General features: G+C 40.8%; 1 protein-coding gene across 1 annotated transcript in view; it reads left to right on the top strand.

Annotated features, from left to right (window-relative positions):
- The window catches only part of apoba (apolipoprotein Ba), a 103,938-nt gene that overhangs the window by 72,054 nt on the left and 13,129 nt on the right, over positions 1 to 18,755 (top strand). The window contains exons 20-26 of the mRNA XM_034216591.1: positions 7,405 to 7,615; positions 7,760 to 7,932; positions 8,024 to 8,199; positions 8,553 to 8,674; positions 8,850 to 9,223; positions 10,129 to 17,700; positions 17,828 to 17,939. Of these exons, the coding sequence (XP_034072482.1) occupies positions 7,405 to 7,615; positions 7,760 to 7,932; positions 8,024 to 8,199; positions 8,553 to 8,674; positions 8,850 to 9,223; positions 10,129 to 17,700; positions 17,828 to 17,939 (8,740 nt within the window). The remainder of the gene's footprint in view (positions 1 to 7,404; positions 7,616 to 7,759; positions 7,933 to 8,023; positions 8,200 to 8,552; positions 8,675 to 8,849; positions 9,224 to 10,128; positions 17,701 to 17,827; positions 17,940 to 18,755) is intronic.

Raw genomic sequence — 18,755 nt, 5'->3', positions numbered from 1 at the left:
AAATGTCACTTGTTTTGCATCAGTCTTGATACAGGGTACTTATTATATGTTATAGTTTGGATTCCTAAAGCTTTTTGTCTCCGATCCCATCATTCAAGGGTGGTTTTCAGTATAAGTAAGTAAGTATAAGTTATGGTCATTTGTTCTGGGAATGTCATTTTCGAGCCTGAGACCTGGAAAACAGGCTCGGGGCTTAACAGGTTAAGAAAACGTTATTCATGTTTATTTAAGTATTTATCATTCCCATGTTATAAGACAAAACAAAAGAAAACACCATCTTAGTTTTCTAACCACTACATTAAAAGAGTGCTTACTATACTGCATATTAACAGACAACTGAACAAGACTTCACAAGTCATGTTTATTTGCATAAACAATAACACACAAAAAATCAGAAAGCATATACGCCAAAAAGCTAAATAATTAAAACTTTCGAAAGCTGAAAAATATTTACAAGTTATGCTTTGGATAATATGATTGATCTTGCCATTATTGAAAAAATATAAAGAATGTCTAACTTCAAACTCTAATGGATCTTATGGAACTGATGATATTGGAGTTCATTCCCCAGTAAATGACACTGACGGGTCTTCTTGTTAGCAAAATTATTAGCTGACACTCTACTTCTTCTTTGAATTATCTACGTTTAGAGCAAGCCAATCAGGAAGGTCGCCAGGCGCTGAAGCAAATTCTCATTGAATTACATTGGGAAAGAGATGTTTTTTTAGGTAAATCAACTTTCCAGTATGAACACTTGCATAGCCCTTATTTATATTATTAAATCCCAAAAGTTTTAAAATGCGCTAAAAGCCTGATTACTAAATTGAAATTGCCCTGAATTAATTAATGTGTGCCATAAGAGTAGGTCCTTATCTATTGCAACCTTCTTATATATGTAATCATAAGGGGTGTCGTTGATGTTAAGGTCAATGTACCATTCAGTTTTCAATAAAAAAAAAAAAAATCCCAACGCTGACAGCTTGTCTTGTCTTGGGAGCCGAAGGGAAGCATGTTCAAGTCACAGAACTGACCAAGTAAAGAAAATAGACTATTATTTTGAGAGGCGCCAGTTTGCGTGATCGGCACAAAGTAGGTGCCCTCGAGCAAGGCATCAAACACCCACACTGTTTCCAGGGTGTTTAGTAGCTGCCCACACTCCTATACAGGGGCAGATCTAGAAAAATATTCATGGGGTAGCAAGAGGGTGGCAGGAGATTTTGAGGGATGGCATCCCCTGGCAGAAGTATATACTGATTTAATCACAGTCATATCAATCAATGTTAACTTGGAAAGCCACAATATTGATATTTTGACTTAATAACATTAAGTGACATTATTGTGGCACAACAGTAAATCCTTAAATATAAATATACAAGGTGGTAGACATAATTTAATGAATTTTAACTGAATGAGTTTGTTTCACTCTTAGACCAGCAGAGGAACTGCAGACTGCTGCAATAAGTACATGAATTAACTGTCTCATCGATGTTTGTCTGAATGAATATGATAATATTAACAATCATATTAATCCTATCAGCTATCAATCACTTTTATGATTCACATATTCAGTGTTATTATTAAATAAACTATATTTTTTGGAGGAGTTAATGATGAATGTTCCTCAAGATTCTTGCTCACCCTCCTTCAAATTTGAAAGACAAATAATTACTATCATATATCAAAAGAATCAGAACAGTTCAGCACCCGCCAACTTTACTGCAGTTACAAACTTGACTTTACATTAGAAAGAACAAACATTAAAGAAGTGACTAACTGCATAAATTAGGGTTAATAAACGTGTATTCAGCTAAAACATATACATCGCTGCAGTTATTATCCAGCGGAAAGTCCTTACCTACTGGCCTAGTTAAATCAAAGTGGTTACTTTTTTTTGGCTGGGCAGTGTAGTTTTACACACCGTGTTATTTTACTTTCTCAGGACTTAAACATTTTTTTGGGGCAGACCCCCACAAAGAAAATAAATATATATACCTATATATATTCATCTTAACAGTTTTTATGTTCATCCGTGAGCAGAGCATCAGGTTGGCATGTCTATTACAGCTGAATGCGGCAATTACCATTTTGTTCAGCAAAACGCCTCACAAAATGAGTAAGATCCAAAGCTTTAGTGGGTTTTGATTCCATGCTGAGTACAACCAAACTTGACAGTCTCTTCTCTGTCATTGTAGACCACAAATACCTAATTCCTTCCGTCTACTTGGGTCCGAATGCTTCTCGTTTTGCGCCGTCCCGTTCAAATGAAATCACCGCCAATCATATTTCCACGCTCGCGCCAGGGCCGGGCAGGGGTTACAAGGCTCGCGTCTTGTGCTGCATTCACTTGCACTCGGACATTAGAGACTTTCTCTAATAAATGTCCGATGAGCCACAACTTTCTGTTAGACCAGACAATATACAGGGAGGAAAACATGACAAGGAGAACAGAAAAACACCCACTACCAGACACACAAACTTAAAACCATGACAGAACCCCCCCCCTCAAGGGACGGATTCTAGAGGTCCAAAAAAAATCCAAAAGGGTGGGTGGAGGGGGTCCGGAGGACGGGTCCGGAACGACAACCCAGAGGCAAAACACAGTCCATGATGGGTGTCTCGGGCAGACGACCCAGGGGCAAGGCAGAGTTCATGATGGAGCTCTCGGGCCGACAGCCCGGGGGCAAGGCAGAGTTCATAATGGAGTTCTCGAGTGGATGGCCCGGGGGCGAGGCAGAGTTTATGGTGAAGTCCTCGACTGGGGAACTCAGGAGACCGGGCTCACGGGCAGGAGCTGGTGGAATCTCTGGCGGGTCAGGCGTAGACGAGACCCTGGACGGAACAGGACATAGGGTTGGCAGGACCCCCGGCAGAAGAGCAGTCGGCGGGCCCTCCAACGGCACAGGGCATAGGGTTGGCAGGACCCCCGGCAGAAGAGTAGTCGGCGGGGCCTCCAACGGCACAGAACATAGGATTGGCAGGACCCCCGGCAGAAGAGTAGTCGGCGGGGCCTCCAACGGCACAGGGCATAGGGTTGGCAGGACCCCCAGCAGAAGAGTAGTCGGCGGGGCCTCCAACGGCTCAGGACATAGGGTTGGCAGGACCCCTGGCAGAACAGTAGTTGGCGGGGCCTCCAACGGGACAGGACATGGAGTTGGCAGGACCCCCGACGATACAGGTGTCGGCTGGACCTCCAACGGCACAGGACATAGGGCTGACAGGACCTCCAGCAGAAGAGTAGTCGGCGGAGCCTCCAACGGCACAGAACATAGGATTGGCAGGACCCCCGGCAGAAGAGTAGTCGGCGGGGCCTCCAACGGCACAGGGCATAGGGTTGGCAGGACCCCCGGCAGAAGAGTAGTCGGCGGGGCCTCCAACGGCACAGGACATAGGGTTGGCAGGACCCCCGGCAGAACAGTAGTCGTCGGGGCCTCCAACGGCACATGACATAGGGTTGGCAGGACCCCCAGCGGAACCCCCAACGGACCAGGACATTGGGTAGGGACCCGAGAGGGAACTCGAGAGGAGACTTGAGAGGGAACTCAATAGGTGACTTGAGAGGTGACTCGAGAGGGAACTCGAGAGGGGACTCGAGAGGGAACTCGAGAGGGGACTCGAGAGGGAACTCGAGAGGTGACTCGAGAGGGAACTTGAGTGGGGACTCGAGGGGGAAACTGAGAGGTGGCTTGAGAGGGAACTCGAGAGGGAACTCGAGAGGTGACTTGAGAGGGAACTCGAGAGGTGACTTGAGAGGTGACACGAGAGGAGACTCGAGAGGAGACTCGAGAGGTAACTCGAGAGGTGACTTGAGAGGGAACTCGAGAGCGGACTGGAGAAGAGACTTGAGAGGGAAATCGAGAGGGGACTGCAGAAGAGACTTGAGAGGGAAATCGAGAGGGGACTGCAGAAGAGACTTGAGAGGGGACTCGAGAGGAAACTCGAGAGGTGACTCGAGAGGGAACTCGGGAGGTGACTTGAGAGGGAACTCGAGAGGTGACTTAAGAAGTGTCTTGAAAGGGGACTCAAGAGGGGACTGGAGGAGTGACTTGAGACGGTCGGTACGCCGACAGGACACGGGGAGCTGGCGTCGGCTGGAGAGCCAACAGGAGACGAGGTGCTGGAGTCGGCTGATACGTTGACAGGAGACAAGGTGCTGGAGTCGTCCGGTACACCGACAGGACTGGGGGAGCTGGCGTCGGCTGGAGAGCCAACAGGAGACTAGGTGCCGGAGTCGGGACCATGGCTACTGGGCCCGGTACTTGAGCCGGAACCATGGCTGGAACTGGGGCCGGAACCATGGCTGTTGGGCGTGGAGCAGAAGCCTGGAACCTGGCTGTGTAAGCCAGGTAATGGAGCAAGGAAGCAAAGCTGCATGGGCCACGTCTGGAATCCTGGCCAAGAGGGAGCAAATAAAGGGAAAATAGCAGGGGGCTGAGCCCTGTGGGACCCAATTCAGGAGTGGAGCAGAGGATGACTCTGAGTCACCAAGGCTGACAGAGAAAGTTCTATCATTTAGATATGACCTGAACCATTCCAGGGCTTTGCCCTCAATGCCCACCCTCCAAGCGAGAGATCAAGATGTCATGGTCGACTGTATCAAAAGCGGCAGTTAAATCAAAAAGTAGAAGAATAACGCAGTCCCCAGAGTCAGTAGATACAAGGATGTCATTAAAAACTCTTAAAAGAGCTGATTCAGTGCTATGCAACGTTTTAAAACCGGATTGGAAAACCTCAAGTATATTGTTCTCTTCCAGATAAACCATAATTTGACTGTAGACAATCTTCTCCAGGATTTTTGACATAAAAGGCATTTTAGAAATGGGCCTAACATTTTCCAGAACTGTGGGATCCAGACTGTTTTTTTTTAATTAGAGGTTGCACTACTGCATGCTTCAAGTTCTCAGGGACCTTCCCTGAGAGCAGACTGCTGTTAATAACGGCCTGCACTGATGGTCCTACAGTTGGGAAAAGCTCTTTAAAAAGTCGAGGAGGTTATTCTGTAGGGGGTTAACAAAAAATGGACAACCTGCACTTTTGTGACCAGGGCTCTCTAAACTGCCCGCTCCGATTTGGGGCAACACTCTGTGAACTGAGAGCTCTGTGTTCCGCAGCAGCACAGAGGGAAGATAAACTGGTTCAATTGACCACCTTACTGTAGATGTGAAAATAAAACACCAGCAGTTTGGGTGGGTGTAAATAGCGGAATAGCTGAGGAAGTGTAGACCAGTGGCGGATTTAGGATTGTAGGAGATCCGGGGCTTAGCCCAGGAGTTGTTGGGGGGGGGGGGGCAGGGGTACAGTGCTACCCCTGCCTGGGGGTGGACCGAACATCCTTTAGGGGGGTCGTCGCCTCCTCTTGGGGGGTCCGGTGGAATGTGCCCCCGGGAAGATTTGTTTTTAAATATTGAAGTTGAAAGCATCAATCTGGTGGACTTTGAGAGCAACATTAACCCTACCTTAATAACACCTTAAAGCGGACAAAAGGCACTGGAGAACACTCATTAACACCCTTTAATGAAGCAAACTAATGCCTTAACTCACTCAAATAGTCGTTTACTTATTAAGGTGAAACGAATGTGCGTAGAGTTTTAAAGGATGCGGATAGTCTCACCTTGATTCTGGCGCATTGCTTATCGTTTTATAGATCTATTCTCATCCACCATCTTTGTTTGTGACGTAAAAAATGTGTAAGAGTCACGTTTCTGAATCGGACACTCTGAGTGGATGCAGTCACAGCCAATCGGAGTCTGATTCAGAGGGTTGCCTGTCAGTTCCGTTGTTATGTGTACTGAAACGAGAGCCGGTATAATTCCACGCGCGAAAACTAAATAAAAAATTGGAATACGTTATTTTAGTGTCTTAAAAGTAGACTGAGGTATGAAGGGTTAACGTTACATCTTAGGATAACTTTTAGTCATGTTCTGTATACATACTAACATATAAGGGTATACTTAGTGTAAGAGAATATTTTAATCCGATCTTGATTGTATAGAGTTTCTTAGCTTTTCTTAGAATCTGTCTTATTGCAAACATGCTTTTCGTTAGTCATATGATCCTCTCTGTAAGTTGAGGTCACAGGTCAAAAGCTTCTCTGCTTTTCCTGTGGGGGAGAGTTTCCTGTCCCCATGCATTTGCGAGACAAACAGACCTTTGTCCCGACATCTGGCATTGATTAGGTAAAGCGCGGGTTCTGTGGTTCCGCCTCTTCTCATGTTGGTGCGCGGTGTCTCCCCTTTTTGTTCAGAGATGACTTGGTGGCTGCACGGCGGCTGTATTAATTGTACTCTTTAATAAACTCTCAGTGTTTTGGCTAACGACGACCCAGACTCCATCATTTCACCTCAATATTGCTACACATAAGTTTTCCTCACACTTAGTGTGGTTACTCCATGTTTACTAGCTATAACATTAACGTCACATCACTCTTTTTCACTTCTTACTCAGTCAGCCAGAGTGCAGATATCACCATTAGATTCACAAACCTGAAATATCATCCATTTCTTGACTGCTGGTGATGACATTGTTGTCAGCTGCTGATACTGCTGCAGCTTGTGGCGCCTGCTTTGATGAAAATAACTTTCTAATATGCATAACTGTATAGGCTATTAGCTTAAAACTCGTTAGGCACTAGGAAGGTTCACTTCTACTTCAGGGCAGGCTACGCAGTACGCAGGCTAATGTCCCGCAGCGGATGCCTCTCTGGTGGACTCCGGTACTGCACATTACTCCAGAGACGTTTTTAAAAAAAAATAATAATAATACAAAAATGTTTAAGTGAAACATCCGGGGCTTTTCAGAAAACATCCGGGGCTTGAGCCCAAGTAGCCACCCCCTAGCGCCGCCTCTGGTGTAGACACTAATGTTATTATAGTCAGATTAATAGTTCTCTGACGTTGTCACTACCCCACTTGTATTTAAGCATTTGAACAATGAATTGTCAGCCGTTGGTCCTGATTCTTAAAATGTCTTGCTCTTAGCCTTGAATGACATAGAGCCTAAAACATCTTGTCTCTATATAATATGTTGCTCTGGAGCTGGTTATGTGTGCAGCTAAAGTCAATAAGGTAATCTACCATGGTGAGAAGTTAACTATTGTCCTAGGACCATTACAAAAAACTGCCTGGGGTTAACTTTTGTCACCAACTCCAAATCCTTCCTTTTTGTATGGTCCTTGGATCTTGAGTGCTAGTTAGGCTTATATTATTTAGATAACTCACTGGATGCAAAATATTACCTCAGGGAAGCAGGAAGATTGTACAGTTCTGTTGTTCCCTCATTATATGGAAGTGGCCTTGGTGTCTCTAAAAAACTGCAGTTGTCTTTGGCTGCAAGCTCGTGAAAAAGGAACAGGGTTGGATATTGTTCCTATGACAAACACTGAAAAAGATAATTTGTTTCTGATTCTAGGATTCGATTCACTCGAGGCTACTGCGTCTCTGAAATATAACCGCAACAAGAATACTCTCACCACTGAGGTTGTCATTCCCGACTACGATGTGGAAGCAGGCATTAAGCTGGCTGTAATTGAGAGTGATGCCAGAGGAAAGAAGATGAGAGGTATTACTATTGATGTCACCAACAGGAACATCCCACAGCTGACTCTTGTAGGACATACAAGGTACATCGTTCTACAAAACCAACCTAAAGATAAATAATAAGTTCAGCTGTGCTCTCTGGTGTCTTGAGAGATTTTTTGTTTTATAAACATACTAGAAAATGAAAATGACTGAGAAATAATCCAATATGTATGTCCTTGTTTTAGACTTCATATGATGAATGACGCCATGCTGCAGCTACAGATGGTCATTCCCGTTCTGAAAACTGAAGCCTTTGTCACTGCAACCCTAAAGAAGGATAAGGATTTGCTCATGGACTTAGTGACAGCCATCAACCTCCCTAAGACATCCTACCAACAAAAAGCTTCCCTAAAATTTGGTAACTTTCATCACTCACTTCAGCACAAAAAGGAGATGTAAAACATTCTTTCATCCTTAATTTGTTGGTGGATTTGGATTTCTCTTTACAGATGATGACAAGTTTGAGGTGGAACTGAAATCTGACATGAATATAGAGATTCATAAACTGATCCCAAGTATAGTTGATCATCACATGCAGCTGCAACAACTCATTGATCATATCCTGGACCAGACAGTGGCAAAGACTGATATGAAACTGCGTCACATAGTCACCAAAGGAATTGAGGTATCACTTGGACATTTGACACTATATAAACTACCATCTTCAAGAAATATAGAAATATTTTAGTGAAAATGGAGCCTTGTGACTAATGATTCATTGACTATTTGTTTGGTGGGCCATTATGCCATAGGGATGTGCAAAAAAATATACAAACACATATTTTGGAACAAATTGTTAAATATCTGGTATGAACAGTGACACCAACTGGCTGTACTGCTTAAGCTGGTTTCCATATACTAGTGCAGTCATTGATGTTGATTACAGCACATTGACAGGAAGAAATGAGCATGATCGGAATCAAAACAGCTTTCAAACTTTGAAGTTTTGTTAAAGTGAAATGTGATGTCACCCTGAAGGCAGGTGATATATGGTTGGACAAACTGACAGCACGCATCCCCTATCTTGTAAATCTGCGAAGTAAGGGAAGCATCTCAGATCTGACCCTGCCAGCTTTGCCAGAGAAACTGTTTGTGCTTTCGTAAGTTTTTTTAGAGTTTAAAAATACTTCTTGCTTTCAGATTTTACTGATCATAAACCATAATTTACAGATTCAACTGAACAATTTGTTGTGTCATGTGGTTTCCTATGCATGGTAACTTTATTATTACATTTTCAACATTGGAATAATATTGATTATGCTTTTTTTTTAACAGTGACAGCTTGTTCCGATACCAATTCAACAAGGATAAGATGGCCATCTCAATTCCTCTTCCACATGGAGGCAAAACGTCAGAAGAGCTGAACATACCAACAACTGTGTCTATTCCCCTTATAGATTTACCAAAAATAGGCCTTAATATTCCTGCCAAAACCGTTCATCTGCCATCATTCACTATACCTCCTTTTTTGGATTTGACTGTCCCCCTTCTCGGTCTGGTTGAAGCATCCACCAAGATCAACAGCAACTTCTACAGCTGGGAAGGTTCCATCTCTGGGGGCAACAACACTGTGGATGTCCCCAACTACATTGTACAGTACAAGGCAATGGCCCAATCACCTTTCTACCTACTTTCATACAAGCTTGAAGGTCAGTAATTGGGTAAAACCCCTTATTTGTATTTATTGTTTTTCTGTTTTACTGGGGAGAACTCAAAATAGAACATATTCAAACAAATACAATTCATAAAAAACAAGGTATAAAAAATAGCATTGTCCAGTCATATAGTCTCTAGGGATGCAACAACTAATCGACATAATCGATTAAAATCGATGACCAAATTAGTTGCCAACTAATTCAGTCATCGATTCGTTGGGTCTAAGTTGTTACTCTCTGTTTGCGGAGCTGGCTATGTCACTTGAAAAAAAATACATTCGAAAAATGGCGGAGGCGTAGAGAAGCATGGTCCGACTAAAATCTTCAACAGCTTGGGAGCAGTTCACTTTAAACAACAGTAAAAAGTGTGTTAAAATAGAACTTGCATGGTACGGGAGCACCACAGCGATGCAGGAACATCTCAAACGTAAAAAAAAAAACACCCGATCAAGTTCCTTCCGCTTCGCGTGAGTCTCTGTGATCATACTGTCTGTGTTTTTTTTCCTCCAATAATGATCGGCTCGCTGTACATTACCCGGCAAACAAACTAACTAACGACTAACTTGATTTATTTGAACTTATTTAAACTATGCCAATTTATTAATTCAGCTATTTCAAAGTCTTTGCAAATTTGCAGAAAATAGGTCGGGTTGAGACACTGTGTGCTGTATTTATGTGTGTGTAAGAAAGTGTAATTGCAGAGACGATCTACCTATTTGTTGTAGCAAAGCCTGTTAACACTTTTTGTTTGTGATTCACAATTATATTCTTTATAATTTTGTATAATTTATTATTATTTATAACGGCTCAGGTCTGATCTGGTATGATGCAGAATAACATATTAAGCTTGTGTGTTGCGAATTCTGATAATAAAATACTTTCTGTGTGTCTGTTTCAAGGAACCGGGATGATGTCAGGAAAAGCCGATGATAATTTGAAGTACCTTCTGAATAGTTCTTTCAGCCATAGCCTCATTGACACAAGCTTCAGTGTCTTTAACACATTAACGGTAACAAACATATTGAATGCAAGAGCCAACTACAAGATTGAAGCCTCTAGTCCAATTGGCCTGCAAGCATCTCTATACTACTCTGCTAAGTCAACTTCAACTATTGATTCATTTAAAGTCTCAGGAGATGGCACAGTTGACGGATTACTCAAAATATGTTCATTCTACACCAATACCTCCTACACCCACAGCTACAACATGCGTCCGCTTGAGGGAAAAGGAAGAGGGGATTCCAACCTTCACTTCAACTTGCCATTCATGGAAGTTCACAACATGATCCAAGGAGTTTACGAAAACTCTGAGTTGAACATTGTGTCCAAAACCAATGTCCAAAAGGATGTCTTCAACCATGTAGCAGACCTCAAGTATAAAGATGCGCAACTGACCCTAAAGTGCAATGCAGTTGCCTCAGCAATGGGTAAATCACTCAATAACAAAGTTGAGCTTGGAGTGTCCAGTCAAATGGCCATCCTCAGAATTGAGTCAAAGGCAGATGGTGACTCAAATAGAGCATTTTCACTTATAACAGGATCCCTGGATTCAAATGGTCTTGAGGTCAACTCTGAAGGTTCTCTCACATTGGACACAGGTCGTGGATTGCACAAAGCTTCTGTTTTGGTTAGCAGAAATGGTCTGATCACAAGTGGAACTAACATAATTCAGTGTAGCCCTGTCACAGTGGAGAATATTTTCAGTGGTGCCATTGACAACAATGGAGCGTCCCTTTCCTCCGGGGTCAAAACAATGGCTATGGAGAGCAGGGGAGAGCTGAACATTGAAGTTAAAATCACAGCTGCTGAAGCTTCTTTGAATGGTGTCTTCAAGGGCCATGCATATGACGCGACCACAAGAAACAACATAGACATTATTCTGAACCGAAGGGCTCTGGCCTTTACTAGCAATACCATGGGGACATTCAAGCAGATGAATACAGAAAATAGCCACACACTGACCCTAACTTTGTGGACCCTAGCCCTCCAATCCAAGACTAAAAACTTTATCTGTGAAGATATGTACTACAAGCAAGACACCAGGGTAAATATTAAGCCATTTGTTATGTCATTTGATTTGTCAAATGACCTCAGGTTTTATGATATCAGTTTGAACAATGTTGGCCACATGCAGCTTGAGCCAATTAAGATGGATCTGAGTGGAAATATGAAGGGAGCATATGGAGAAGAACACAACATTGAACATACCTATGAGCTGAGTATTGACAATATGGCTGGTAAAATGAAATACAACATGTCTGGGAACTTAACGGATGCCCAACTAAGTCACAACTGTGAACTTGAGATTGCTGGACTTTCCTCCAAGTTAAACTGTGAGGCACAAATGAAGTCAGAACCTCTACGTTTTGACAGTACTATTCGCACCATGGCACAGCCTTTCAGGCTCACTCTTGATGCAATCGTAAACAGTGATGGAGAAATTAATCTATATGGGAAGCACGCCGGACAGCTGAACAGCAAGTTGTTAATTAGAGCTGAGCCCCTAGCTTTTACACACTCACATGACACCCGGGTGTCAACCACACATATGCTTCCAAGTGGAGAGTCTTCCACTCATTTAGAAAACCGGTTTGATGGCCTCCTGACACCAAGTGACCAATCTCTGACCTGGAAAGTAAAATCTGAACTAAATAACCATGCTTATAACCAAGACATTAGTACTTTTAATAATCCTGAGAAGATTGGATTAGAGTTTTCAGGAGTAATGTTAACAGACATTTTCAAGAATTTGGGAAAAAAAGACACAAAATCAGAAATACAAGAATTTAGTATGGCTGGTTTCATTAAGTATGACAAAAAAGGTGACTGTCACGTCATTGACATCCCATTAATTGAAAGCTTTCCTGTTGCTTTGGAGCAGTACAAGAACACACTTGTACAAGCCTTAGAATCACTTCAACAGTTAATCCACAATTTAGATGTTATTCAGCTAATCACTGACTTCAGAGCCAAGCTAGACAGGTTACCTATGCAAGTGACACACTTCATGCAAGAAATGGACTTAGAGAACAAAGTAAATAAAGTAAAAGTAAAATTGGATTATCTAGTCAATGAGTTTGCTGTAACTATGAATGATTTGGAGGTTGCTGTGAACAATTTGAGAGAGTTAATTGAAAATACAGTAATGGACTTTGCCACTAAAGTAAGAGATCTCATCCTTACAATAAAAGAGTATGTCAAGGCCAGACACCTTGTCAACATGATAACAGATGTACTTTCACAAATTGGAAATCAGCTTTGGTCCATTGATGAACAGTATGAAATTAAGCATTCACTTGTCAAAGCACTTGATACCATCGAGGACATCATCAGACAGATTGATTTTCAGAAGCTCACAGAAAGCAGTTCTGTGTGGCTTCGAGAATTTGATTCTAAATATGGAGTCTTGGAGAAAATCAAAGACAAACTTTCTGAAATTAAACAGGCCATTCATATCTTTGATTTTAAAATGTTTTTTGAAGATTTAAAGGATTACCTTCTATCAATAGATTTGGCAAATTATTTTGAGCAGCTGTCATATAGAATCCCTTCTTCGGAGATAGCAAAAGTAATGGAATCTATGAACGATGTTATTGTCAACTGGATTGATGAATATGAAATCCCCAACAAAATGAATACGCTGTATTTCTACATTAGGGATCTTCTTTTAAAATACAGTCTTGATGAGAAATGTAAAGAATTATTAGATCAGCTAGTGATTTTAGTCAATGAATTTAAAATTGATGAGACTGTGCGGTTGATTGTAGAAACTTTGAAATCTGTCAATTTTGAATTTGTTTATGATAAAAGTATGCAACTTCTGCTCAGTGTGACAAGACAGATCAAAGAAATTGAATTTAGGAAAATAATTTATGAGCTTCATAAACATATATCATCAATGATTAAGTCACTGAAGGAATTTGACTACAGTGCATTTGTTGACGAGTCAAACAAGAAGATTGCTGAACTAACAAATGATATCAACAAACAGATTAAAACATATGAGGTTGTGCAAAAACTTGAGGCAGTAAGGGAATTTTTCAGAGAGATCCAAAGTTCCACCTTCACATATTTGGACAACCTAAAGAAAACTAAACTTGCTGATGCCTTGAATAAATTGAAAACTGTGATTGACAAAACATTTTACAATGACATCAAGATGAAAGTGCAAGATATTCTCGAAGATATGCGACAAAGAATCCTTGACATGGATATCAGAAACGAAATGTACATTTACCTCAAAAGAGCAAGTGAATCCTACACTAATGTGGTTGCCTACATTTCTGCACAGTTTAACCAACTGACAGTTGAGATCAGAAAACTTGCCAATGATAAGGAGATCATCACCCAAATCAAGCAAACTGTAGATGGAGTTCTTGTTGCACTGAGAACAGCTGAGATTAATGTTTCCACTTTTACTATACCTCTCACTGACCTTATCATTCCAGCATTTACAATCAACCTGAAAAAACTGCAAGAGATCAGCATCCCAGCTCAAATTTCAGTCCCTGAGTTCACCGTCCTCAACACCTACACAATTCCTGCCTTCACCATTGACTTTGATGAGATCAAAGCAAACATAATTTATATCATAGACAACATCAGGGAATTTGAGATCGAACTTCGTGACCCTGGGGAAATCTTTGGTGACCTCAAAGTTCTCTACCTACCTGAATTACCAGATCTCACCTTACCAGAAATAAGTCTTTCAGAAATAACATTATCAGCCTTCATCATCCCCAAGTTAAATTATAATGATTTTAAAATCACAATGCTCCCAATTCCAGTGTTCACATTACCTGAGGTTCGAAGTGACATTTGTATCCCAATCTTTGGCAAACTTCATGGAGAATTTACAGTGAACTCCCCACAGTACACTCTTCACACTACAGGGAAGATTGAGAACTCAACATCCACACCAAAAAACCCACAGTTTACAGCCACGCTTACCTCTTTTGCCAAATCACCCATTGGGCCCCTTGAATACACATATGAAGCCACTGCACAATTAGAAGCTCCTAGAATGAAGAAGTTGCTTTTCACAGAAACCGTGAAAGCCACACATGTTGCCTTCTCAATAGATCATGGAGTATCCATGACACTCACTGGCTCTTCCGCAGAGGCTTCTGCTAAGACCACTGCCAAGGCTACAACCCAAATCTACACTGCAAACCTGGTCAACAATATGAAACTTACATTAAAGAATGGTATATTTGCAGTAATAGACACAAACTACGACCACAGCGTTGACAACCCATCAATTGAAACTTCAAATCAGGCATCGGTGAAACAGTATATAACAGCCAGCCTGGATTCAGGTAGAATAACTGTGACTGGTGAAACTACTGGTAATGGAAAGTGGTCCATTCAAGACTATTTTGATGAAGGTACATACAATAGCAATGCTGAATTCAACATCAATTTTAGCACTGCCAAATTTACTTTTGTAGGAGAAACAGACTGTAAGGCCATGAAATTGAAGCAAATGCTGACCGCTGAATCCGTGATCTTAAACCATGTCACTGTTTTAGCAAAATGGGAAACTGAAGTACCATCTGTCAAGAACAGTGTTATGATTTTAAATGCAGAGGCTAATATTTCGGACTTAAAAATTGCGGTGATAGCCTCTCATAATGCTGAATTAACTGGAAACCTGACTGGATTCATTGCCAACTCTCTGGAATTCATGGTCCATCCATTTGAAATTGTGCTTGATGTCAAGAATAAAGTAAACTCCAAGATGATATTCCCATTAAAACTTACTGGTAAAGTGGATCTCCAGCAGGATTATAGTGTTGTACTAAATTCTGAAAAGCAGCATGCTTGTTGGTTTACTTTGGCAAGATTTAACCAGTACAAATACAATCACAACTTTACAGCAGAAAACAATGACCTGGACATCTTCTTTCACTCATACGCTAATGGAGAGGCTAATTTGGACTTTTTGACTGTTCCTCTAACTATCCCAGAGATAACCGTACCCTACCTCAATGTTAATATTCCTGAGGTCAAAGAGCTCTCTCTGTGGGAAAATGCTGGATTTACAACCTTGCTCACCAATCCTCAACAGTCATTCGATATCAACCTGAAAATGCATTACTACAAGAACCCAGATACACACATCTTTGAATTACACCTTGAACCAATTTACAATGTAATTATAGACAACGCCGACTTCATCCAGGCTCAATTTGAACAATGTAGAGACAAAGTAGTTGCACATTTAAAAGATTCGTACAACAAAGCAAAGTCACAGTATATCAAACACAAAATAGACACCTCTAGTCTGCCTCCTCAAACCTTCACTGTCCCTGGATACAAAATACCAATATTGAATATTGATGTTTCCGCTATTAGTGCTGAGATGCCGGCCTTTAGTTACTTTGTCCCCAAGGAGGTCAGTACACCAAGCTTCAAAGTTCCAGCACTAGGTTTTACTGTGCCATCCTATACCCTTGTTCTACCATCTTTGGGTTTACCTGTTATCCATGTTCCAGAAACTTTAGGTGAAATACAACTCCCCACTTTCACACTACCAGCCATTCAAAACAACATTTTGATCCCAGCCATGGGTAACATAACTTTTGACTTCTTCTTCAAATCCACTATAATCACCTTAAGTTCTAATGCTGGCTTTTTCAACTATTCAGACATTGCTGCACGGTTCAGCACTTCTTCAACATCTGTGTTTGACATTTTAAATGGAAAAATGTATGGCACCACCAGTTTGGCAAAGAATAGAGGAATACAACTGGTCACCACTGTATACCTAGAACATAAAAATATAGAAGCAAACCATAAATGTGATGTTAGTCTCACCGAAAGGAGCTTGGAAGCTTCTCTAGTAAACACTGCAAAAATCAATCTACCCTTCTTAAATCTACAGTTCGGTCAGGAACTCACCGGAAATACCAAGACAAATGCAACTTTAGTTTCTAAGAAAATAATAAAATATATGTTAAACATTCCTCTGATTAGGTTGGTAGGAAAAGGAAATCTTGATATAAACTGGGTCCTGGAAGCACCTTCTTCCTATGTGTCATTAGAGACCTCCACAGAAGGGAAGTCAGATATAACACTAATGGACAGTTGTAACTTTGATGGAGAGCTAGAAAATGTGGCCAGTTTTTACCTTAATGCCAATAACCTACGATCAACGGTTAGGACGGTCTTAAACTCAAACATTGACAAACAGGAGAAACTAAAACGAAGCACATACAATAAAGTCTTCCAGTTTGATGTAAATAATAACATGGCCCTTGAGGTCTCATTACGGCGAATGTTTGCAACAGTTGATCACACCAGCAATAACAATATTGATATTGCATCTTTCAACACTAATGGAAAATACATTATTATAGGAGAACTAGATGTTGTTCCTCTAACAACTTTCAAGACTACATTAAACATTGATGCAAGTCAGCCAAGTAGCTTGGGTAATACTGGACTCTTTCAGAGCATCAACCTTGCTATCAGCTCGGACAAACAGACTTTCACTTGGAGTGGTAAGGAGCAGCTGGCATCCATCATCCATGCTTGTGATTTACTCATTTCCAATGATGAATCCGAAGTACGTATGGACTTGACCGGATCAGTGGAAGGCCATCAAGCTTTCCTGAAGTCAGTTAGGCTTCCTGTATATCAGAAAACAATCTGGGATGTTCTCAAGTATGACCAGGTCACACATTTGGATGACTTACACATTTTTAACATATCTTCCAGCATTGTGTACACAAAGACTATTTATGGCCAGGAGTATAAAATACCATTTAAACTATTTGAAAACAGCATGACTTTTAATATCCCAGAAATTAGCATTGCAGTGCCTTTTTGGAGGAAAGAAATTCCACTCTCAATCAGAAAGATAGACATGCGATTTGAAAAGCCAGATGTCCCTGATCAACTCACTCTTCCCCCTGCCATCTCAGTTCCAGCCTTTGATGTACCATTTACTAACTTGCATGTGGAACCCTTTACAATTCATCCAAAGAACCTAAACATGCCTAAGGTTATCACCACTACAGCCTTTCAAATCATATTGCCTCTCTTGCCAATAATGTCAGTGCCCAGTTACATAATTGAAACAGAGTATCTACAGGGGAAAATGTCTTTCCTTTCATTTAAGATTCCACAATATGAAATCACAGTGTCATCTTTCACACTACCAACATCCTTTGACATTGGAGAGCACAGTATCAGCTTAAATGAAATCACAAACCAGATATTAAACTTCGAGCTTCCAACCATCATTATCCCAGAGCAAAAAATTGAAGTCCCTGAAACTGCCTTTCATCTTCCTTCAAGTGTGTTTATCCCAGCTTTTGGATCCCTCAGTGCCACTCTGAAGGTTTCCTCTCCTATATATAATGTGTCAACAACTGCCAAGCTGGAGAAAAATAACTCTAACCTCATAACTTTGCTGAATTCCACATGTACTTCTACTATGATCTTCTTGGAATATGACCTCTCTGGTAAGACAAGCACACACTGTACTTTACTTTACTTGATAAGTCCATGTTGTGGTCATTTCTATAGCCAATAAGTTGCTTTATAATAGACAGCCAAATATAATATTACATTTTGCTTATGTCCCTTCAGCCAGTGCAATTCTTGGATTAGAAAATGGAGTATTTGATCTAAATGGAAAGTGCAACTTGATACACAGTGACGTAAACGTTGACTGGCAACATGTTTTGTCAAAAAACCTAAGGTAAGTGCATACACTATTTTTACTTTTTAATTGTCTAGTTAAAGATTCAAGAATTCTAGAACATTATATTTCAATTCTGCAACACAGGGTTGCACAACTAATGCATTGGTAGCCTGGTCCATTTAAACAAACAAAAAAGAACATTATAAAACAGAACAGTATTCCATTCCTTTAGTGTATTTTACATTTTGCAATAGAAGCAAAACTTCCCAAAACAAATTTAATTATGCGCTTTGTCTCTGATTTTGAATCAAGTACAACAGCTTGATCTGGGATACAGCAAGGAACCCAGGTTTCTTTAACCCTCCGGTATCACTGTGGACGTTTTTGTCCATATGGGTCATTTTTCACTTTTCATTTTGCAATAACTTTGGTTTTGTTGGTGCAAATGGCCCAATTTTTTGTAACAAGGCTATTTTCTCTATCTATTTTGGAATTTCAATTTTTCAAATCGGTCTTTAATTCACAGTGTGTACCAAATCGACTACGCAAATTAGTCATTCGAGACAAAAATGTCCACTGCAAAAGACTTTGATAAAAACATTATATTAAAAGGTTTTTTTCACAACTTTTTTGGGTTCAATCTTTAAAGCAACTTCCGTCCTAATAGGAAATACCAAAAATGTAATCATTTTCAGGATTTTAACCCTTTAAATGCTATTTTGAATACATGAAACCGCTGTTTTTTTTCATGATGAAAACAGAGAAAATGAGTTATTTTCCAAAAAATAACAGTCTTGGATATGTCAAAAATTAGCAACAAAATGGATTGTTTTGCATTATTAGTTTTTGCACAAAATCAGATTGAACAAAAAA

The sequence above is a fragment of the Gymnodraco acuticeps genome, unplaced genomic scaffold (assembly GCF_902827175.1).
Source record: "Gymnodraco acuticeps unplaced genomic scaffold, fGymAcu1.1, whole genome shotgun sequence".
NCBI lineage: Eukaryota > Metazoa > Chordata > Actinopteri > Perciformes > Bathydraconidae > Gymnodraco > Gymnodraco acuticeps.
This window is presented reverse-complemented; position numbering and strand designations above follow the sequence as displayed.